Source organism: Mustela nivalis (genome assembly GCF_964662115.1).
Source record: "Mustela nivalis genome assembly, chromosome: 9".
Taxonomy (NCBI): domain Eukaryota; kingdom Metazoa; phylum Chordata; class Mammalia; order Carnivora; family Mustelidae; genus Mustela; species Mustela nivalis.
In genome coordinates, this window is record NC_139028.1 from 109,843,119 (window position 1) to 109,866,365 (window position 23,247).

The window sequence follows — 23,247 nt, forward strand, 5'->3', positions numbered from 1 at the left end:
GCTTGGTGAGTCTAAAATCTGACAGGGTAGGGCCAGTGGCTGGAGACTTAGGAGGAGTTGCGGTTCTGGTCCAATCTGCTAGCAGATTGCCTCTCGCTGGGGGAAAGTCAGTCTTTGTTCTGTTCAGGCCTTCAACGGACTGGATGAGGTACATCCACATTACAGAGGGCAATCTATTGAGTGTCAACCTCTTCCCCAAAAACCCCTCCAAAGAAACATCCAGAAAAATGTTTGACCAACTCTCTGGGCACCGCGGCTCAGCCAAGTTGACACATTAAATTAATCATCACAATACCCACTTATCCCAGGCAAGGCATCCTACGACCTATGGTGCCATATCCCACTCTCCACAGAAGAAGCCAGTAGAAGTCTCGGGAGGGATAATCTGTGTTCTCTGACCGATTGCTTGAGAAGAATCCTTGTGGAGCAAATCCTCATGGACAAAACGTATGAGCCCCCACTCTGTGCCAAACCCCCATGCAGGTGCTCCGGAGACAGGGAGGGCCAGGCAGGGTAGTCTCCCCCAGCGGAGCCTGGCATCTAGCTGAGACCACCAGGAACTCAGCCACTCCCAGCACTTGGGGGATTCCAGTGTGGAACAGGAGCACAGACGAAGGGACACTGAAGCTGGCTTCTAGGAAAGGACTAGAAGCCCCCTGGGCAAAGGGAAATGGGGGGAGGTCCTTCAGAAGGAGAGAAACACATGCTGAGGGCTTGCTGGAGATCACATAGTCAAAGCAAGGACAACATGGGAGAGATTTTGCCCTAAATACTCCCACCCCAAATCCTTCCATACAACAGAGCCTAAGTTTGTTCAGCTCACCTGGTTTGCATCTGAAAACAGTGTGAGGAAAAGAGCCTAAGTCTGATGTCAGGGATTCTGACGGACCCAGTGATGTCATCCATGAGGTTCACAGCATCCTGCCCCAGCAGGGATGGGGTGCCGGTCTCCATCCCCGGTCCCCACCCACGCAGCTCAGTCCTTCCTCCCAACTCACGGTGACACAGGAGCCAATCTGGACCCCATTTCACACTAGAGGAAACCAGGTCTTGGAGAGTCACACAGCCTGGGAGCACAGAGCTGAAACCGTTGGACCCCACGGCCAGCTACATTAATGTTCAGTATCTCTGATCCCAAATGATCCAAACCTGGTGGTGAATAGGCATGAACAAAGTGCCTCCCCCTGGCAGAGAAAGTACCATTGGTCTGTTGATAGACATTCAGAAGAGCATCGCTTCCTGGTTCCCACCTCTGTCATGTGACAGCAGGTCACACAATGCACACCCCAGTACCTGGGAGTTGACAAGGTAGAGGGACCATGTGTCCTTGGGACATGTCTAGCTTACACCTGTCTTCCAGGTGTCCTACTGAGACAAAGGCTCTCATTTGGATGATAAGTTATCAGCTCACAGTAGCTCATGGGGAACTTGCTCTTGATGTTCAGAAAGCCCCAAGGACATAGGACAAGAGGCCACCAGGAGGTGGTGTGCCTCAAGCACTGAGCTTGGGCGGCCATGGAGGTTGTTGGTCCTAGTGGATCAGCACTGCTCAAGGCTGCACTCCAGAAGATACTTATTTGCAGAAAGGAACAGAATTGGTCAAAGAAGGAACAGCCAGCCAAAGAAGGAACAAACCACAGGACAGAGACACCTGGTGCCTTCCTGGACTCTCCCACGACACACCCTGGGACCCACTTCTCCAGGTGTGCTCACCTTGACCACAGCACTGATCATGGCCTCTGGGAGGTTCTAAAATTATCCCCCATGTTTTATTAGGCTTATCAATAGGACAACGTGACCTGGCAGAGACTGCCCTTTCTGCGGTGTGGACCAGAAATCCTTGGCATGCTTCAAATTAATAATCTTCCAGTATTTGTTTAATGTTAAACTAGGAGGGGAAGAAATAGTTTTCCCATAAATAAAAATGGAGTCGTATTTCATGCCGCAAACAGAAGTCTAGTTTCTTCGGAATGGTCTTTCCTCTACCCATTCTCCTCTCGGGCATGTAATACAGAACCAGCGAGCCTCACTCAGTCGCCAACAGCAGAGTGACTTGGTGGGGGAGCAAACAAGTCTCTTTCGAAAGAGAGCTATCCCCTGTGTTCAGGTGGTCATGGTTTACTCTCATATTTTCTTCTCTCTGTAGGTTCTTTTGCAACCAAATGACTGTGTAGGAAACATTTAAAGGCTTGCAGCTATGATCTTGGTACACAACCCTTTGCTTTACGTTAGTTGGTTTCGGAACTTTGGCTGACCAGCAATGCCCACCCCAGGGACGGCCAGTCGGCTAGTCACACGGCCAGACGGGCCAGAAGACACAGCAACTTGCAATGCACATCACAAAATTACCCGCCAGCACCTCCCCCAGGACATGTGCCGGTGCTAGGGAGGAGAAGGTTTTCTTTCTATTTAAGGATATTACCTACGTAAGTACGTACTCAACTGTTTAAGAGCATTTTAACAAAAGAGACATTAATTTCCTTTCCACCAGCTCTGTGAGAATCTGCGGGTGGAAACCCGAGTTAACAGACAGATTTCTGATAAATCCCTATGGGGTTTCAGCGTTCCTATGAGCGCCTGGGAAAGCTGCCCGCCTGGACCTGCCTCCTCCGAGAAGTCTTCCTTGATATTCCCTCATCCTCAGGAAACTCAGCTGCTGAAACCCAATCGGTTTTATGCCTGAACCTCACTTACCTCCCTGAGTTGGCTACCTCAGCCGCTTCAGCTGGACATGTCCATGTCCATGTCCTCTAGACAGCATTGAGTGCTGTGACCACGCTGGCTCTCTGAGCAGCCCTCCTCTGCCTCCTCGATGACCCAAAGTGTGTCACACCGTGAGCCGGTCACGCCCTCTCTGCTCCCCGCCCCCTCTCCCAGCCGGCTCTTACTCTTACACTCCAGGACGCCTGCCCCGTGAGCTCCCGGCCCTCGCCTTTCTGTCCACCAACACCTTCCTTCACCGCCTCCGCGTCCAGCCTAGACCCCTCATTTCCACCATTCTCCTGCCAACGTCTCAACCCTCTTGGCTCTGTCTTCCATGGTGCCTTTCTGTCTTCTGTCTGCTGTCGCTGGGTGCTGTGAGCTGGTACTTTGGGGCCATGGGTCCCATGTCACATTCATGGCCACTGACCCCAGCTGGCCCTCACTCGTGCCTGGCCATGCTGGTTCCTCATAAGCTCGCTCCCCCTAATGACTGTGGCTCCAACCTTCCCACTTCCTGTTCTCCCAGGCCCCATCTCTCTTGAAATCTGTCATGGAGAAAATGTCAGCGGGTATGTCCGCTGTCCCAGCCTCAGATCCGAAGCCAGGCTGACTGACCCCAGCTTCTCCTGGTGTCTGGCCCTTTGTCCCTGCTTGGAAGCCTCACCATGGCCTGCTTTTTCTCCTGCTGAACCAGTCCCCCTCCACTGGCTTGGCACTCAATGCTGTCTAGAGGACAGTGTCCCCATCTTACACTTTTTTGTGGACCCATGACACCCACAACATGCCAGGCAACAAAGTTTGCTTGAATCAGCTGTTATTTGGTGACCAAATCGATATCCCCTTAGAGAATGTCTAGAAACATCTTGAATGAACTCCTTAGTATACACCAAGGCCCCCTACCACTCATAGACGTTTAACATTTTTTTTTAATTTTGAGAAAATGTTGGGACTCTTACCTATTCTTAACTATTAAATTCTTGATGCTGTTATCCATTCTCTATTCTCTCTTCTCTATCCTAGTCTCTACTATGATCCTCAAGAAATTCCTGTCGCAGTGTGAGCTAGACATTGTCCAGAAAATAATGTTACATTATCATAACAACTAGCCTGTGGAAAGTTAACAAAATTCTCCTGAGGAATCGTTATCAAAAACTGTGCCCACTTGATGTTTATTTTCATTAATTCATTCATTCAATAATTATTTACTGGGCAGCTACGAAATACCCCCTATTAGTCTGAACTCTGGGGATGCAGTAACGAACACAACAGTTCCCCTCCGGAGGGCATGAACATTCTAGCCAATGGGAAATCATAAACAAGGAAGCCAGTAAAATATATTAATTTATTGTAACTAAAGAACAAGAAAGGGCTTGTCCATCCAATCTTTCTCCAGTGAAGTCATGGGGCTAACGGGCTGCCATCCCTGCCAATCACTTCTGCTCCAAGAGAAGATGCACGAGACTTTCCCCCTTGAGACAGACACCTGAATGTAAGCCAACACCTTCCGTTCCAGTTATCACTGCTGTGTAACACACAACCCCAACCCCAGTGATGCAAAACATCTACCTTATGATGTTCACAGGTCCTGTGGTGCAGAACTTGGGCAGAGCAAAGCAGGCAGAGTTGTCTCTGCTCCATGGTTTTGGGGACCCCTGCTGGGAAGATGCAAAGTTGAGAGTGACCTGACAGGTGGGGGCTAGAAGCATCTGGAGGCATCTCGGAATGCCTGGAGGCATCTTGGAAGATGATGTGGTTGTCCAATGGGACCTGAACTGCGCTGTCAGCTGGAACACCTTCCCTGGGCTCTTCATGTGGTTTCTGCACATGGCCACGTAGGCTACCTTACAAGACGGCAGTTGAGGTCCAAGAGGGAGTATGCCATGAAAGCCAAGAGGAAGCGCATGACCGTCTTATCATCTGGTCTCAAGTCCCACAGCAACAGTTCTGCCACTCTCTTTTGGCCAAGGCAATCACAGAGGTCTTTCCAGGTTTGGATACAGAAGAGATGTAGACCCGCCTCCTCAAGGGAAGGGGTGTCAAGGTCGCATTGGAAGAAAACTACGTGGATAGCAGACCCTGTTGCAGGCAACTTTAGAAAATGTAACCTTCTGGGTGCCTGGGTGGCTAAGTGGTTAAGCCTCTGTCTTCAGCTCAGGTCATGATCACAGGGTCCTGGGATCGAGCCCCAGATCGGGCTCTCTGCTCAGTAGGGAGCCTGCTTCCCCCTTCTCCTCTGCCTGCCTCTCTGCCTACTTGTGATCTCTCTCTCTCTCTCTCTCTCTGTCAAATAAATAAATAAATAAATCTTAAAAAAAAAAAAAATGTAACTTTCTACCCCTTTCTGTGTCTAATCTCAAAACAACAACAACAACAACAAAAAGCCAGGTATCTAGATCTGCCCGGAGTCATCTTGCAGGTAGAGGGCTGAAACCACTTGGGCACAGAATGATACTATCTGAGTGTTGTGTAAGAGTTTATTCTGAACGGAAAGTAAAAGAGCAGCAGAGTAACTATGGATCAGCCTCTGCTCTGTCTGGAAGGCACACGCTTCCTTAATGACCTGAAATTTCTGTCTTGGGGCTTATTCTTGATGTAAGTCAAGTGGCAAAAAGAGAGGCAGGGAGGTGTGGGGGCAGAGTCTTGCCTTCAAATCCTCTCTCTGCCTTTTGCCAACTGCCTGTTTCTGGACAGATTCCTCCTCTGAAAACCAGGGAGGGAGGAGCAACTTCCGCAGGGAGTTGCCATGAGGATTAAATGAGATAATCCCAGCACACGCTTGTCCCTGGTGCTTGGGAGCCACTTAGGACAGAAGCACTACCATCTCTCTGAACTTCCGGGGAAATTGCTATGGTCTTGTGTATCCACTGCAATAAGATATCTTCTGCTCACCAATGTCGCCACAATTTTTATGTCCTTAAAATTGACCATAAATGCTATGCTTTTAAGATCTGTAAACAGATGAAGGGTCTTTTGGGGGGAACAGTTCTGTTTGTTTCCACAGTGGTCCTTGGGTAGAGCAAGCCTTGGAATGTGAGACCCAGAAAAATCAGCCTGGCTGATCCGGGGGAGTGGGGACCAGCTGCCCCATCTTGCCCATGGAGAGCTTGAGGTTCTTCTGGAAGGTGCGTGAGAAGAACAGAGAAGCAAGACTATTGACTCAGAGGAAACCTCCTCTCACCAAGCTGGTATTCATCAAGCCAGCTCAGTCCCTGTGGTGCCTGGCTAGAGTCTGCAGAGGTAGGACGAGCCAAGAGTTCCCATCCATGGGGTCTGCAGAGCCCGTTCTCAAGCAGGGACCTTGCTGGTCCATGCTTCAGGAAAGCGGTCTCGTAATTTGCCACTTGGTCACCAAGGCAAAGTCTTGGGGGGTTGCCTTGGAGATGAGGCCACCATCTTGGTTGGGAGAGGCATCCTTCACTGGAGCAGATATCGCACTGAGGAAGGGCCAGAGCCTAGGAAAAACAAACTTTAGGGGAAATGAGAGGAGAGGAATTAACAAACAGAGAGGCAGGGAGGGGAAGTGACTCACTGTGAAACTCCGCAGCTATGCAGGTCTTGGGAACTGAGAGTCGCGGGTGTGGGCATGGGAGTGTATGAATATCTATCAAGCTCTCCTTCCATACATAAGGATGAAGCCTCCTGCTGTCACCTACTGACACCAGGGCCTGTAGCTTGGCCCCCTAAGCCCAGCCCCATAAGGTAGAGATGGCTCCCAGCCAGGGGACAGCAGCCCCCTTTTGAGTAATGTCCTGAGTTCAGGTTCTGCCACTGCCATTCTGCAAGTCATGTGACCTCTCTCCAGTGCTATTTCCTCACCTGGGAAACAGGGAAAATGATTTCTGCTCAGCCTTCCCTGAAGGAAAGTTTTGAGTGTTTAAGTGTTTAATATCCATGCCCAAGACGACGTACATATGCATGCACCCTCTGACAGGGACCACAACTGCCCCGTTCCCTGCTGTATTCTGAGCTCCAGCCACAGAGTAAACATTCCATAAATATGTGGTGGGTAAATAAATTGTCGGGTGATGGTGAGCTTGGCCCTGCCCTTTCAGGGAAAATGAAGCAGGAAAGCTCTTCCTGAACCACTGATTTCCCCCTGCACATGGCTGCTCTCAAAACGTGGCCCAAGAACTAGCAGCAGCCCCTGGGAACTTAGGGAAACGCAGACTCTCAGGCCGACCCCAGACGTACCAAGTCATAATGTCTGTGGTCAGGGCCCACGACTGTCTTGCAACGCGCCCTCCATAGGATTGAGATGTCCCCCAAAGTTTGAGAAGCATGGCTGTTGGACACCGTGGGGTATGACCTGCTACCCCTTCCGCGGGGACGCTCCCACCTGCCACAGGGGTACATTGCCCAACCACCCCCACAGCCCTTCCTTGACCTGCCTTGGGCAGGAGAACATGCTTCTGGGGCTGGCAGAGGGAGGCCTCACACCAAAGGCCCCAGGGGCCACTCCATCCTCACCCCTACAGCCCTCTGCTAGGGTCTCTCCCCTCCTCCTGAGGACCTGAAAGTCAGTGCGAGCTATGGAACCCACAGAAGAGATGAAGCTCTGAGATAAACACTCATGATAAGAACGGACGCGATAACACTGGTCCTCTCGCACGTTCTGGGCAGGATCTGAGCACAGGTTCCTAGAAGCAGTGGTTCACACATGCACAGAGGGAGGGGGAGCAGGTACTGAAGAAGGACAGCCGGCTCTCCAGCAGGTCAAAGTCAAATGCAACCAGGCCAAGTGACAAAGCCTGCACCAGTCCAGGAAAAACCAACAGCCCGTGTCCAGGATCTAGGGGATGGTAGCTGGATCCGGACTGAGGGTCTCAATGGATCGCTGGCCCTTGGGAAGAGGACAGGGACCTGGCCACGCTGATAGGAATCGTGGAGTAGGCAGGTGACAAAGGTCCTCAGCTCTCTGTGGGGTAGTCAGCCCTGGGTGCCTGAGGGAGTGCTGGACAGCACGTTCTGGAAGGATTTTAGAGAACCGCTGCTGTCTTTCCCGAAGGCTTACTGTGTTGTCATGAGAAGGACAAAGGGAAGAGCAGAAGGTGTTCCACTTGGATAAAACACAATTCTGGGGAAGCTACAGGAAAACGGTCTTCAAACACATAAGAGATCTCTGAGAGGAAGAGAGGGCCGCCTGGACGCGCCCAGCCAGAGGACATCTCTACTTCATCAGGACCCTGTCCTCACTCCAGCACACCCTCCAACGTCCGTTGCCAGCTACCCACCCCACCCCCCGCCGCCGTGTCCTTCCACAGCCTCAGCTCCCCCTGCTTCCAATCCCGGCTCGGTGACTGGAGAGCAAGAGTGTGGGTGTGACGGCAGGAAGCCCCAAATCCCAGTCCTGGCCTCGCACCCTGAGTCACCCTGCGCCAGATCACAACCTCTCCCAGCCTCGGATTCCCCGGTCAGGAAAATGGGGCTGCTCGCCTCCCACGCGGCACAGGCGATCATTCTCTAGCCCACACCCTGTGAGGTGGCATCCCTTCCCCTGCTCTCTCATTCAGCAAGCAGCGACAAGCCAGGAGCAGATGCCCGTGATAGCCCTCTGCCCCCCAAAACCCCAGGAGAGGGCCTGGCACTTAGCGACTGCCGGTTAGTGCCACCGACGACCCCAGGACCCAGTCTCCACGCCGAGCAGAAGACCGTACAGATACAGGCCCCCAACATCCGGAGACTGTCACCCCCCTCACTGCAGCACCCTTGGCAGGATGGAGGGCCAATGCCCGGAGAAGAACACCTGATGCCTATCTTCACGGGCGCGTGGTTTTCCTCAGTCAGCAGATCTCACATAAGCCGTGTGGTGCTGATTCGGCAGGCTCTGCCCGCTGTATGTTGTATGCCAAACCCTACGTGGCCTGTGGGGCAACGTGGCACCCAGCTCCTCCCAGGGAGTGCACAGACCAGGATCAGTGTGAGGAACAGGGGAGCAAGGTGGCTAAGCATCCCAGTTTAGTAATCCTGGCACCTCAATGTGTAGCTGTGTAACTTTAGGTGAGCTCCTTAGCTTTTCTGTGCCTCGATTTCCTCAGCCAGATAAGAGGGAGACTTCCTCTTAAGAGTTGTGGCTCTGAGGTCAGACAGCTGGTGTGGACCGCACCTCCCCCATTTATTTGCTGTGCAACCTTTGCAAGCATCCCAGCCTCTCTGTGTCTCAGTATCTTTATCTGTGAAATGGGAGTAATATCAACAGCACCTACCTCACAGGGTTTTTATGAGGATTGAATGGGTTTGGAGAGAGAAAGACCTTGAAAGAATGCCTGGCCCAATATTGCTTACCCCAGGGCTTTAGGCTGGGTTCCTCCACAGCCAACTGAGAGACAGGACTTACACGCAAATAGTCTGTTCGGAAAATGACCCCAGCACATACCTGTAAGGAAGTGGGAAAGTGAGGCAGGGACCGGGAAGAAGCCAAAAAAAGGTGCATGAACGACCAGGTTGCCTTTGCTTGGTCCTGCTGGGGGGCTCTGTGGAGGGTAGAGAACCCTTCAGCAGCCCTTCCCCATGCCCAAAGGCAAGGAAGCTGGGACCGTTGCAGTAGAAAGCAAAGGAGTCCCAGCAGTGACTGTCACATTGGGCTTTTCTGAAAAATGCAGGCGTCTCCCCTGGGTCCCTGAACACCACTGATTATGATACTGACACACCAAGCTCATGAGGGAGTGGAGGGTTCGGGGTCACAATTTGCTCGATGTCTCCACCCTGATTCAAAAAATGTCTATAAAACACCTCCCTTCCTCGGGGCACCTGGGTGGCTCAGTGGGTTAAGCCTCTGCCTTCAGCTCAGGTCATGGTCTCAGGGTCCTGGGATCGAGCCCCGCATCAGGCTCTTTGCTCAGCAGGGAGCCTGCTTCCCCCTTTCTCTCTGCCTGCCTCTCTGCCTATTTGTGATTTCTCTGTCAAATAAATAAAATCTTAAAAAAAAAAACCCACCTCCCTTCCTCACACCACCCTGGCAGGGATCTGAGACCCCCTTCTGAAGTATTTTAAGCTGGTATACAATCCACCTGGCCTTTGTGAGCAACCCCTCCAGCGGGGGACAGGAACTCAGGAAGCAGGGAGCCAAGAGTGGCCTGGAGCAGAGCAGCCGCCCAGCAGTGGTATAGAGTCTCTTCCAGCCCTCCTGGTAATGCACACTGGGCTTGGTTTGGAGTGGAGGCCGTTCCGGCCTCCAGGCTGCTGCAGAGAATTCAAGCAGCCAAGAGCTGGGGGCTAGGAGTGCTGAGCAAGGAGAGGTCCTAGCTGCTTCTGCAGTGGGAAGCTGAGCTGCCAGGCTCTCCATAGCCCAGGAACAGGAGGAGGGCACTGAGGCTACAGACGAAGCTTCAGAGAACGGCCAGAAAGGTGGAGGCTGACCGGAGATTACTACACAGGGGTGCAACTATTTCCGACGACATGAAGGGACAGTGGAGAAGAGGTCCCATCGCCTTACCCTTAGGCAGGAGATTTCAACAGACTGAACTCATCAGGGTGCCCTTTCTGTGCTGTGGCACCAGCCCAGGGGCGAGAGGTATTAAGGGATTCTCAGCCCACTTTTCCGTTCTCCAGGAACCTTTGCCTGGGTTTTCCTCCTCCTCACCTCCTGCTTGATCAGCACTCCAGACATGGGGGGCAGGGGGGCAATCTGACCTCACTCCTGCTCAGTGTCAGTAGTGGAGTGACTCAGCAGGTAGAAGCAGGCGTCCCCCCATGAAGACAGACTAAGGGCCTGGTTGTCTGGGCCGCCTTCTTTCTCTGTCCCCTGAACACCCTTGGACAGCTTCCCAGGCCCTCTCATAACCCCTCAGTTGGGAGAAACAGCGGTTTGTAAAAGAAGTCCCTGGGACAGCTGGACAGGGGTCCTGGGATCCCTGAAGGCCATCCCCCTGCAGTTCTAAGGAATCACTGAAAAGCACTGGGATACGGTTGGGCAGCTTCCAAGACGTTCTTTCCTTCCTCAGATACATGCTGTGAGTGAATCAAAACTTCCTCCTGGGTCTCACGCAGAGTGGAAAAGGCTGGCTGGCTCACACGCTGGGGCAGGGAGCTCTGTCTTGGTTGAAAAGAAGGTCAGTGGTGATTTGATCGCTCTTTCCAGAACTGGGGCTGAATGGTCCCGGACACAAATTTTTAGTGCATCTTACTAAAGGGTAAGCACTTCAGCTTCAGGCATGAATGGTGTAAATGTTGAAAAGAGAGAGCTGTAGATTTGATATTTAAGCGCAGGAGGGGAGAAGGGAAGGAAGGGGTTACATTTATCATATAACTCAAGCCTTAAGAGATTTCCCGCTTCCAGGATCCGCCAGGTAGCATGAACTCTGGCAGTTAAGAGGACTCTGAGAGAATCACGTTGGACACACTAAGCTTGTGCAGAATTACTCGTATCACCAATGAGAAAACCGAGGTCCAAAGAAAGTTTTCATGGACCTTTTCCCAATCTTCTTCTCTCCCTGAAGTGGGTCCTCCACCCCCTTCCTTTCTCTATTTGCGCACTCTTTTCACCACGGAGAATGAGTTTGCACGAAAGAAAAACGCAGACCTCAAGCTAGATCTCCCCAGCGAGTAAATGCGCCGCAGCGCTTTGCGCACGCGCTTTGTAAGCCCAGCCGACTCGGGCCCCGCCTCTCTGCCCATCACCAACGTGGTCTCCCCGGCAACGGCCCCTCCTCCCTCACGCAGGGCGGCTCCTGACGTCATAGGACCGCGCCGGTCGTCCCCGACAAGGTGGAGGCTGCACGTGGGCTGAGATTGGAAACTTTCAGGACCCACCATGGATACACCGCTCAGGCGCAGCCGGAGGCTGGAAGGCCTAAACCCTGAATCCCCCGAGACCCCCAGCTCAGTTTTGCGGGCGAGACGGGCCCTTGTGGAGTTCAAGTTGGACCCGAAAGAGACGGGGGAGCCCGGGTCTCCGTGTGCTCAGCAACCCGCCCTGGAGTCCCCCCGACGTCAGCCGGAGACAAGCCCGGGGTCACCTATTCTACCGAAGGGTGCAGGTTTGGGGGCCCCCGGAAGGGAGCCGGAGCCGGGCCCACCGTCCCTCCAGCGCCAGCAGAACCCAGGCCTGGAGTCGCTCCAAACACTTCCGGAGTCGGGTCCAGAACCCCCCGGATTTCAGCCAAAGCCAAGTGGGGAGTCCACAGTGTTCTCCCAGATCCAGGAAAAACCGGACTCGGAGTTGTCACTGAGTAAGAAGGAGCTGGCCCCGGGGTCTCCCCGACATCATCTACACCCAGGATCCCCTGAGCCTTACTTGGCTGAGCAAGCGCCGGGTCCGGAGCCCTCGCGGCCACTCCAGGAGCCGACAGCCCAGTCACCCGCCTCCCCCCGGGGTCAGCGCGAGCCGAGCAAGCCACCTCCGGCCGCGAAGACGGTGCGAAGCAGCCTCGGGGCGCAGAAGCGGACAAGTTCTTCAGCCCAGACCCCAGCGTCCAAGAAGTTGAAGGCGGGGGAGGAGGTTCCTGTAATCCCTATGGGAAAGCCCAAATCGGGGCGGGTGTGGAAGGACCGCTCCAAGAAAAGGTGAAGCTGGGGACAGTTGGGCAGGAGTGTGGTTCTCTGTGGTGTTGGGGCACCAGTGCAACCTGGTGATGGGACCAGGGATGGAGAGAGCTCACATTTGGGGGTGGGAGGGTCTCACACAAACAGGTCATTATAATCAGGTTGTGGTAAAATGTTCTGGGATCCCAGGGTGGGTGAGACCAGCCCTTAGAGGTTATTTCTGTGATGCTTTCCTCCTCAGAGTACCTGTGTACCTCTCCTAGGGCACCTCAGTTACGTATTCATTCTACAAGCATTCCCTCTGCCTGCCTGCTTTCCAGTGAGGGAAGCAGAAGCAGGTAAACCAGCCGTAACTTGATAAAAAGCTATGAGGTCTTCACCAGCTGGTATCCATCACAGTTATTTGCCCTTGTGTTAGAAAGTATTATGGAGCACTGAGCGTGTAGAACACTGCTGAGCATCTTGGTAAGGATGGGACAGGGAAAGGGACAAAGGGACAGACAGAGGGACCAGCATGCCTCATGGCCTTGAATCTGCACGCATCTCTATGAAGCAGCTGATGCTAGGATTATCCTCATTTTACATAAGGGGAACTCAAGGCTAAGCAGAGAAATCGGGGTTATTAGACAGTAGGACGTCAGGGGTGAAAGCAGAGAGACCAGTAAAGTTGCAGCTGTGGTAGAACTAAAACACATGTGGAAGCCTCAGGTGGTCTTGTGGATAAGGGCCAAAGGGCCATTGAATTGATGTTCGGGGCCTTCGAGGAAGCAGCTTCGGCAGGTGGTGAGCAGAGCCCAGAGATAGTGGACACAGCACCTGCAGTGGGCTGGGAAAGCCCGGCTGCGGCCCTCTCTTCCGAGCTCAGGCCAGATGCTCCCCTGCACAGTGCTCCTCGGGTGTGCCGTCTCCCTCCTCTGCAGGCCGGGGTTTATGAGCCCCTCCCCTGCGCAGAGCCGTGTGCTAAATGCTTGTCTAGCCTTGTCTCATCCTCCCACCACCCTTTGGAACAGGAGCCATTCTCATTTCTGTTCAACGTGGGAAGTCACTGAAACTCCGGCTCCTTGCCCAAGATACCCAAGTAGTAGGAGGCAGACCCCGGCCTTGAAAGCCAGGCCTCTCTGCCCTCAACCTCCCAGTAAAACTGATGCTCTGGCGCTGTGTTGTCCCAATCGCGTAGTCGCCAGCCACAGGTGGCAACTTCAGTGTAAGTTGATTAAAATTTAAAAACCTAAAATTCAATTCCTCCCGTCACACCAAACACATCTCAAGTTGCTCAGCTGCCGGTGTGACTAGGGGCTGCCTTACCGGCCAGTGAATAGTGAGCTTTTCCACCGTCACAGGAAGTTCTGCTTGGCAGCGCTGCTCTTACAAAAATTAGGATGTCCCCCAATATCCTCTAATGCCCAGTACATTTTCACATACCTCCCCACACTGTTCTGGAATGGAACGGGCCACCCCCAGAGGGAGAGAACCCTAGCATTAGCGCCCAAGCTGAGCTTGCTGGGCAGAAGCAGCAGAACCTTACGGAAAGGCTCCGTGGTCAGGACTCTGGTGACAGACAGGGATTTCAGTTTTGATGGCTGTTCAGGTAGAAGGTGACCTGAGCAGTTAACCTCTTTGAGCCTTGATTTGCTCCTCTTTAAAATGGGAGGAACAAGAGCACCCATCGTAGGGACACGTAACTAGGGCTTTAGAAATGGCAGCATGATTAGGGCCCGTCCCTGCAGACCCAGAGGGGTGACTGCCTGGCAAACGGGCAGGGGAGGATGCAATTCTGCCTGGGTTCTGGGGAGGAAGGCCCAGAGCTGAGAGGGAAGTGGGCCCGGGCCCCTCCCGTGGACGACGCGAGCACCCGTTGGCTCCCATCCAGGTTCTCCCAAATGGTGCAGGACAAGCCCCTGCGCACATCCTGGCAGCGGAAGATGAAGGAACGACAGGAGAGGAAGCTGGCCAAGGACTTCGCCCGGCACCTAGAGGAGGAGAAGGAGAAGCGACGGCAGGTGAGGAACCAGCCATCCGGGCTGAGGCTGGAGCTCAGGGGGCTGAGCCGGTGACTGCTGGAATGGACCTGGGGCAGCGGGGAGCCTGGCCAGAAGCAGTAGTGCCATCTAGGACCACGAGGTGGGGAAGCCCAGTGCGGCGCCCAGTTTAGCCCAGGGCTGCATAAGAGACTCAAGGGTGGGAAGGAGCCCCGCACCACGTTCCCCGCAGTGGCCCTCACTGCTGATGGAAGCATCTGGCGAGACGGGCTTCAGGGTCGTCAGTCGGGTAGGAGAGCCGTTTCCCTGGTACTGGTGCCGTCATTCCTCAAGAGACAGCCACCACACATCAGCAAAGTGGATACCCCACACCTTCCTCCAGCTGCCTCCCTGCTGCTGATCCGCAGGCCGGAAATGCCCCATTAGAGGTATCCTCCCCCAACCCCGCTTCAGTCTCCAGGAAGCCCCAGCAGGCAGCACCCAGAGAACGTGGGGCCCTCCACAACACCCCTTCAGGACGGTGGTCATCAGAGGGATGTCACTTGTCTACTGATCCGAAGGGCACAGGAGGAGTCATACCTCTCACCCTGAGCCTGGCCAGCAAGGGAAGGGGCTGGGCCAGTCAATTCAGTCATCTGTCCTCTGCTTTGAGTCACCCTGTGCAGCTGTGGCCAAGGCCCTGCTGCCTGTGTGGCTGCTGCTGTGTGCCGGGTCCTTATCTTACTTCCTGTGTGGCCCTGACTACCTCTTGGGCAAGACAGACTTCTTGTCACCGCCCCCCGGCAGTACCCCCAGACCGGCCCTTCCCCGGACAGGAGCCCAAATCTCACTTCTCCTTTCTCCTCCCCAGGGGCCCAGGCCACCCCTTCTCCCCTGAGTCGTCAAAACCGGGAGAGGCCCCTGACCATGCAGGGACCTCGGAGCCGACACCCACTTGCCCCCCCAACCTGGCCGCCCCGGGACAGCAGTCAGCATAGCCAGAGCCACTGGACTCCCCACGCCTAAGACAGACCCCAGTGAATCCATGTTTGAAGTGTGCCCGCCAGGCCAGGTTATCCCCCGAGGCCGCTGTAGGCGTGTGTTTACTTATTCCTCAGGACAGCTCTGTGGAAGCCTCTTCACATTCAAGATGGGGCTTGAGGCCCAGAGAGCTTGTCAGCTTGGCCAAGGTCACTCATTTGGAAGCAGCAGAGTTGGGATTTGAACCAGGGCCAGATAGCCCAGGACCCTCTTCCCTGTAGCCTCCACTCCCCACCTGGATGAACCTTAGAGACCCTGAGAGGGTGGGACTGAGGGAAAGCGCCAGCCCGCCCCTCCCCCCCCGGAAGTTGATGGCAGGGTGGGGGATGGTGTAGGGGCCGTCCTGCGTGTGCCTGAGTTTCCAGGTGGGGAGACACCTGCGTCTTCCCTCCTCCCACCCACCGTCCTCCTGTCTCGGTCGCAGTCCAGGCCAAGGGCGTATCGCCTCACTGGCCCACACCGCCAGCAACAGTCGCACGGGGATGAGAGGGTCTTTGCTGTCCTTGGGAACTCAGCCAGCTCTCACTCCTCTGAGGCCTAAGAGACCAGGGCTGCCCCAATTCCCAGCCTCAGATCCCCATCGCCTCTGTTCCAGGAGAAGAAACAGCGCCGGGCCGAGAACCTGAAACGCCGCCTGGAGAATGAGCGGAGGGCAGAGGTTGTCCAAGTGGTGAGTGTTGTCTTGCTGGGGGATCTGAACCGTGGCTGGGCTAGGCGCTGTGCTCAAGATGCCTCGGCCCCCCCCACCCCCACGAAGTGGCCTCCCTGTCCCCAGGGCACAGGGCAAAGATGTCAGCCACACTAATGCCCTCTCCTTACACCACCCCCAGATCCGAAACCCTGCCAAGCTCAAGCGGGCAAAGAAGAAGCAGCTTCGCTCCATTCAGAAGCGGGACACGCTGGCACTGCTGCAGAAGCAGCCACCCCAGGGGCCAGCGGCCAAGATCTGACTGCGCTGCGGCCAGCTGCTGTGTCGGACTCACATTTGTCGGGCCATGGCCCTCCAGTGCTAGCGCCATGCCACTCTGCCCCAGGGGATTTCTGAGCCTCAAGGGCACACAAGCCCAGAGGAACCTGGGGCCTGGCAGAGACTGGAGGAGGGAAGAGGTTCAGCCCCACCCCCACCTCCTTCCTCCCCTCTCCTCCTTCCTCAAGTGCCTTGCAGCCAAGAAGGGTAAATTCTCTGGTTCCTTGGGAGCTGACAACTGGAGGGTGACTCCCTAAAATGTGTATTTCTGTCTCAAAGTCATGGGTCCAACCCAGGCCAGGAGACTGCAGTCAGGAACCAGGTTCCCTCACACCATCCCAAAGGCTCCTTGGGGTGTCTCTGCAGCCCACTGGCCCAGTCGCCCGGCCAGCTGAACCCGGCTTCCCCGACTTTTCAACACTGAAAGGTTAAGGAGGTTTCAGGAAGTGAGGTCTGCACCTCCCGCCCCTACCCCCCAGCTCCCTCTACCTGCGCCGGACTCTGCAGGAGACCCACAGATCTGATTCACTCACGCCATCCTGTCTGTAACAAACATTTATTGGACGCCCGCTTTATACAGGCACAAATGTACGTACTGGAGAATACAGAGGCCCCAGCCCCCAAGGAGCTCTCATTCTGATGGAAAAAAGCATAATAAACAGGGAAACAGTATTCAGTTAAACAGTGGGAAGTGCCAAGAGTGAAGCAAGGGGAAAGTAGCAGGGAGCGTGGGGAGGTGTGAGGATGGACGTTGGTTCGGCCAGCGGCAGATCCGGCCGACCGCTGAGCACCTGCTGTGAGCAAGGCCCGGTGCGGTGATGAACAGTGAGCCGGCCAGCCCAGCCTTCAGGACCCCAGCCACGCGCTTCCGAGCTGGACCGATATTCCACTAACCAGTTATCAGCCACAGTTCTGCCCGTGGGCCCAGGGACAGACCCAAGTGCAGTGGTCTTCGTCCTCTAATGTGTGGTGGGTAGAGGAGAGTTGGATGTGCTGTATGGAGGTCCGACTGAGCCCTCGCTGCTACAGATTGGGACAGTCGCCCAGCTTCTGTGTGGTCAGGAGGTGAGCTTTGGAAAGATTTGAGGATTACCAGCATTGCCCAGAGGGCACCCCCGTGAAGTACCAGGGCTGTACAGATGTCAGATTCTTGAGGAAATGTCATACACTGTGGTCTCAGAGGCTGCTGTGCACAGATAAGACCTTCAGCAGAGATGCCCACTGCACTTGGATTAGCCCAGACCAACGGCTATAGCCCTTGCTCTTTCTACCTTAGAAACCCCTCGGCTGATGCTGGATGGGTGGGGTAGAGACCAGGCCTCTCACAGCCAAGACCTTAAGTACCTCGGGTATGTTGGGGGTGGAGGGAGTGTTGTTTCACTTACTGGACGGTAATCGAACCGCATGATGGTTACTGGTGAGTATGCAGACGCTATACTTGGGTCAAGTGGATTAAGCCCATGTATTGCAGCTGTATGGTGGGTAGACTGCAGGATCAGGCATCCAGCTCAGTGAGCGCTGGCTGGGGACTACAGAGTTAGACTGGACCGGTGCTTCCCAAACTTTTGTTCTCCATTTTCTACTCCAAAACGCATCCCTGGCTTCATGGAAAAATACTTACCTCCCTTTCCCCTCCCGCCAGCTGGTAAAGTTGCACTCCTGGAAGGGGCATCCCCTGCACCCTAGTTTGAGAAATCTTGTGCATTTAACCCCTCCTTGGTCCGCATGGGGTCCGCTGACCAGCAGCCCTGCCCTGCTTCCTGGGAGTTCGGCGGAAATGCGGGATCTCGGCCGGCGTCCCTCCCGCTGATGGTCGTGAGGGGAACCGAGTCACGGGAGGTGTTGTACAGGCAGCTCCCTGTCCGGCCTGCCCCCGCCTGCGGGACGCGCTCGCGCTGGATCGCCGACCCCCACCCCCGCGCCATCCTCTACCCAGATGTGGTGCTCAGCACCCTGTTCAGGGGGCCCCTCTCGTCCTGGGAGCGGGAGCTGGCCCTCCGCGTGGACTCTGCGCCGCCGCCCCGCACCCAGGCGAGCAGACGCGCGGGCCAGGACACGGGGGGCGCGCGGGCGGCGCGGGGGGCGCGGGAGCTGGAGGCGCGGCGGCGGCGGCTGCTGCCCGGGCCGCCCAGCTCGCTGTCGTCCAGCAGCACGCTCTCCAGCACGCTCCGCAGCGAGCGCCGCAGCTTGTGCAGCACGTCGGGGCAGGTGAGCACGTAGAGTAGCGGGTTGACCACGCTGTTGACGAAGGCCAGGCTGGTGACGAAGGGCAGGCCGCGCCACACGAGCGGCCGCAGCGCGGGGTCGCTGTGCGCGCGCGCCTCCAGCAGGCTGAACACGTGGTAGGGACCCCAGCAGAGCGCGAAGGCCGCCACCACCGCCGCCACCAGGCGCACGAAGCGGCTGGGCCGCCGGCGGCCGCGATGGCGCAGCTGCACACTCACGACCGCGTGGCTCGAGGCGATGATGACCAGTGGCACGACGAAGGCCAGCAGGAACTTGCTGACGGCCAGGGCCGCCTGGCGCGAGTTGCACGTGGCGTCGCGGTCGGGCCCGGGGTTCAGGAGCAGCACGTTGTAGTAGCACATGATGCGGCCGTCCAGCCGCCGGATGGTGTCCCGGAACACGAAGTAGGGCACCGTGTTGAGCACCGCCAGGGCCCAGAGCACCAGGCAAACCCGGTGGGCAGCGGCCACCGTGCGGTGGTTCTGAGCCCACACCGGCCGCACCACCTGCAGGCAGCGGTCCAGGCTGATGGCGCTGAGCAGGAAGCCACTGGCGAACATGTTGAGGAAGAAGATGGAGGAGTGCAGCTTGCAAAAGGTGGTGCCCAGCTCCCATGAGTGGCCCACGGCCAGGAAGTAAGTGAAGAAGGGCAGGGTGGCGGTGGCCAGCAGGTCCGACAGCGCCAGGTGCAGCACCCAGGTGGTGACGACAGTCTGGCGCATGCGGCAGCCCACCACGAAGAGGATAAGTCCGTTCTCAACCAGGCCGAGCAGCGAGGCCAGCCCGTGCAGCAGCACGGACGCGTGGTCCATGTAGCGGATGCTGGAGTTGCTGTGGCTTTGAATGCGGCTCATCTGCTCCAGGAGCGGGCAGAGCGGCTTCAGGGTGACATTGGCGGACATGGTGAACTCTGCCGTGGAGAGAAGAAGGTGCTGAGGTCGGCTGGGCAGGGACAGCAGGGGACCCCCCGCAGGAGATCTGAACCCTACCCGTGAGTGGGATAGAGGAGCGCCTCCACCCCCTGGCCCAGGGATCAGTGAACTTGAGCAGAGACAGTAAGGCGGGGGAATAGCATCCCAGCTGCACGCCCGCTCACTGCAAACTTGCTCGAGCCATTGAACCTTCCTGAGCCTGTTTTCTCCTCTGTGATGTGGATGTCTGCCCTAACAGGACTCCTAGGGCTGTTGGGAGTGTTCAGTGAGTTTACATACATAAGCATTTAGAGCAGAGTCCCGGGGTGTGCAGGAAACACTACATACGTCTTGTTTATAATAATCAGGTGTCCCCTGGGGTCACATGGAGAAACAGAAAGGAGGCCAGGCCCAGCAGGACTCCTTTTCCCCATCCCCGGAGCACTAGGGCACTAACGAGGTCCCACCTAAAGGGCACCAGGGGTCAGCCGGTCTGGGGAATGGGAGTGGGAGAAGTCTCTGCCTTTAAGGGATGCACCCTCCGCACCCACGGGTGCACCCTCCCATCTAGCCTCCGCAGCCTGTCTGGGTGGCCCTCTGCTCCCACAGCAGTGGCAGGTTGGGTGTGTTGACCTTCAACCATGAAGCCGGCCCCTCCTCTGGTAGTTGGAGAGGAAATAAGATAAGAGCAAGGAGAGAGCTGGGCATGAGGAACTATCGGACTGGGGCCCTGGAGGCCCAGTGTGGCTGGAGGACTGTTCCCCTGCCTGGGGGGCAGCCGAGCCCATCTCCCCGCCCCAGGGGAAATCCTGCCGGCTTGTTTGTTTGCTCAGTGATGCACTCATTGAGCAAATAGTTACTCAGGAACTTCTCAGGTAAGGGCTGGGGAAACCAGCCTCTGGCAGATGTGCAGGAACCCCAGATGTGCACACCCAGCCTCATAAAAAACCCAAGCCCACCTGATATGAAGCTGGTTGAGATGGGTGAGAGCTGAGGGGGAGGGGTGGGAGGCTACAGGCAGGAGGCAGGGACGGGAGCAGGAGTTAGAGACTCAGATTGTCCTGGGGCCCCACAATGTGCCCGAGACCACGATAGGTCCTTTGCATAGGTGCTCTCTTGCTCAGGACTCGAGAAGAAAGGTGCTGGAACTTCACTTCATCCCATTTTTATGAGGGAGGAGACTGAGGCCCGGGCCACCCACGCAACATGGACGAATGGAGTGGCAGCAGTGCGGCGGTCAGCCTGTTCCCTTTCCCACACCAGGCGGCTATAAGCAAGCGCAGGTGGAGGTGGGGGGGGCAGGTGGAGAGGTGGTCTTCAGCGCTCACATTTCCAGGGGAAACACTATTGGCTAGAACGAGAAAACCCAGACTCTTCTCCGGGTACCACGGTTCTTTGTGAGGTGAGGCTCCAGGACCTCAAACTAGACTTTTCCACGCAGCCCAGCCCTTGGAGCTGGGGATCGCAGTTAGGGGAGGGGGGAGCAGTTGGACCTGTGTTCCCTGAGCAGGCTCATGCTTCCTAAGCTTTAGATCTTGCTGAGCAGTTGCACCCACAGTGACCCAGTGAGACCCCATTTTTCAAGAAGAGGATACCGAGGCTCAGAGCAACGTCTGAGACTCTACCCAACAGATGAGTGCCGTCCCCTCTCTGCAGGGACATTCCCTTCAGTCCAGCAGCCTCTTAGCCAGGTCCCTTGGGGTTGCTTGCAGAGCACGTCCTGCTACACCCCAATTTGGGCTTTCTGGCTGCACGGAGCCAGCGCCCAGCCTCCTGGGATTCTCTGGGAGCCCAGCAGCTAGGGTCCTACTCTGGTGGGGGTCAGGGGCAGAGAATGCAAGCTTTTGGGGTCAGTTGTCCCAAGACACCCCACCCCAGACTGCCTGTGAGTATGGAGAGAAGCTTCTGTGGTTTACCACCACGCCTGACTTCTAGCGCCTTCCCTTCTGCGAGCAGCTCTTCCCCTCCAGTCTTTGGTAAACCCATCCCTCTGCCTAGTTGTTAGGGGCATCTCCCCTGGCAAATCTGCGCCTTCCTTTGTGGGTGCAGAGAGGGCACTGATGCTTCCCAGCCCCTGGGCTACTTCTCCCTTACCTGGGCACAGGAGGAGCAGAGGATTCCGGCCCTGGAGACAGTCAGCTCCCGGTGGCAGCCTGCCCAGGAGGCAATGAAGCACCGCACAGGGCAGGCAGAGGAAGGGGAGTGAGGTTGAGGGAGGAAATGGCTATCCTCCGCCCCAGTGTGTGTGTGTGTGTGTGTGTGTGTGTGTGTGTGCGCGCGCGCGCGCGCGCGCGCGGGGGAGGCGGGGACAGCGGAGGGTGAGTTGTCCCACCAGGATTCCAGTAACATTGTTCTCCATGGATGAGAAAGGGACAAAACTGCTGGCAGCCCCTACCCGCCCCCTTCCTGTAAGCCCCAGAGATTTTGCAAGAGCCACGGGTCCCTGCAAGGGCGTGGGGGAGTGGGAGCATGCCTCCGGGGCTGTGTTTGATGGCGACTGCTGTGTAGGAGAAGTCCATGAAAGGGAGGACATCTCGTGCATGGGTCCACAGCCCTGGGCCGCCCTCTCCTGACCCCATAATCCTGAGGCAGGCAGAGCGCCGCAGTGGGAAGAGCGGAGCCCCAGCTACCCGCGCAGCCCCTCCCCTGGGGTTTGACCATCTGCTAACTGTGTCTGTCCCAAAGACTTGGCAGCACGGTGCCTTCAATCACAGAGTGCCAGGTACACAGTAGGTGCTCACCGAAATTAGTCCTTTTCTCCTCCAGGGCAGGGGCCAAGGGGGAGAGACCACAGGGCAAGGGCAATACAGCTTTTATTTAAAATAGGTGCAGAGGGGCGCCTGGCTAACTCAGTGGGTTAAGCCTCTGTCTTCAGCTCAGGTCGTGATCCCAGGGTGCTGGGATCGAGCCCCGCATCCGTATCCCGGGCTCTCTGCTCAGCAGGGAGCCTGCTTTCCCCTCTTTCGCTCTGCCTGCCTCTCTGCCTACTTGTGATTTGTGTCTGTCAAATAAATAAATAAATAAAATCTTTAAAAAAATAAAATAAAATGGACGCAGAGCCTTACGGTGAGTGGATGAAACTGAATTTGCATTTAATGGCTCCCCAAGTCTTTGCTGACCAAGCCTCCTGGGGTCAGGAAGCATTCCTCCAAACTCAGCATCACAGCACCTAGGAAGGGCTCAGTAGAACATGTTAACAAACTCCCATATCGAGGCAAGTCCTCCCGCTCCCATGGGATTGACTCTACCGGAATCTTCTGTTTGGACACAGGCTCCATCACAGGGCCTGGCATGGCACATAATAAACTTGCAAGAAGCCTGCAATCCCAAGTGAAGAATGCCTAAAATACTGTGACCTTGGGATGGAGATGATATTTTTCACTGCAGCCCAAGATGGCAGATCAGTAAGCAGCTTGATTAGCCAAAATGTTAGTGCTGGGAAGTCTTCTTTCCTGGCGGTCACGGAGCACCTGGTCTTCCAAAGACAAGTGCTGCAGCCCTCCCTAGAAAACAGGCAGGTGTTGCCATTCTGCTTTGGGGGAAGTCCTCCCATCCCTACCCACCCCCAGCCCCAACCTGATGGCCCATGGACATCCCCCAAGGACATGCAGGCTCAGTTGTGGGAGGGGTGAGCTCAGGGACTCTGCAGCTGGACTGCATTTTGATCAGGCACTGCCGTTCCCAAGCTTTGTCACCTTGGGCAAATAATTTCACAGCAGGAAAGGAGGGTTTTTTAATAAGGACTCCTTCTGCACAAACCCCTGCCTCAAAGTGTAAGGTTTGGTGCATAGACTGCTCTTTGGGCGAAGAAGGAATCCCCCCTTCCCTCCTGTAGATACATCCTGGCAGGGGAGTATCGGGCTTCAGCCCTCCAGCCCTCAGGACCTCAGCCCTCCCTTGCCTCCTCCAGCAGGTACCCTTGTGCAGTGAACATCCTGCACAACCTCTCATGGTGGCCCTG

At 55.8% G+C, this 23,247-nt stretch overlaps 2 protein-coding genes across 2 annotated transcripts; one reads left to right on the forward strand and one right to left on the reverse strand.

Moving 5' to 3' along the window:
- Window positions 1–11,355: 11,355 nt before the first annotated feature.
- Window positions 11,356–16,831, forward strand: CCDC86 (coiled-coil domain containing 86). The gene is made up of 4 exons (XM_082747998.1): window positions 11,356–12,204; window positions 14,054–14,183; window positions 15,778–15,852; window positions 16,013–16,831. Exons 1-4 carry the CDS (start codon window positions 11,453–11,455, stop codon window positions 16,130–16,132), a joined length of 1,077 nt encoding a protein of 358 aa, XP_082604124.1. The 5' UTR covers window positions 11,356–11,452; the 3' UTR covers window positions 16,133–16,831.
- PTGDR2 (prostaglandin D2 receptor 2) lies at window positions 16,687–21,519 on the reverse strand. Its single transcript, XM_082747997.1, has 2 exons — window positions 21,381–21,519; window positions 16,687–19,285 (listed from the first exon to the last, which is right to left on the reverse strand). The coding sequence occupies exon 2, from the start codon at window positions 19,275–19,277 to the stop codon at window positions 18,078–18,080; it is 1,200 nt and encodes a 399-aa protein (XP_082604123.1). The 5' UTR covers window positions 19,278–19,285; window positions 21,381–21,519; the 3' UTR covers window positions 16,687–18,077.
- Between the last annotated feature and the right edge of the window lie 1,728 nt (window positions 21,520–23,247).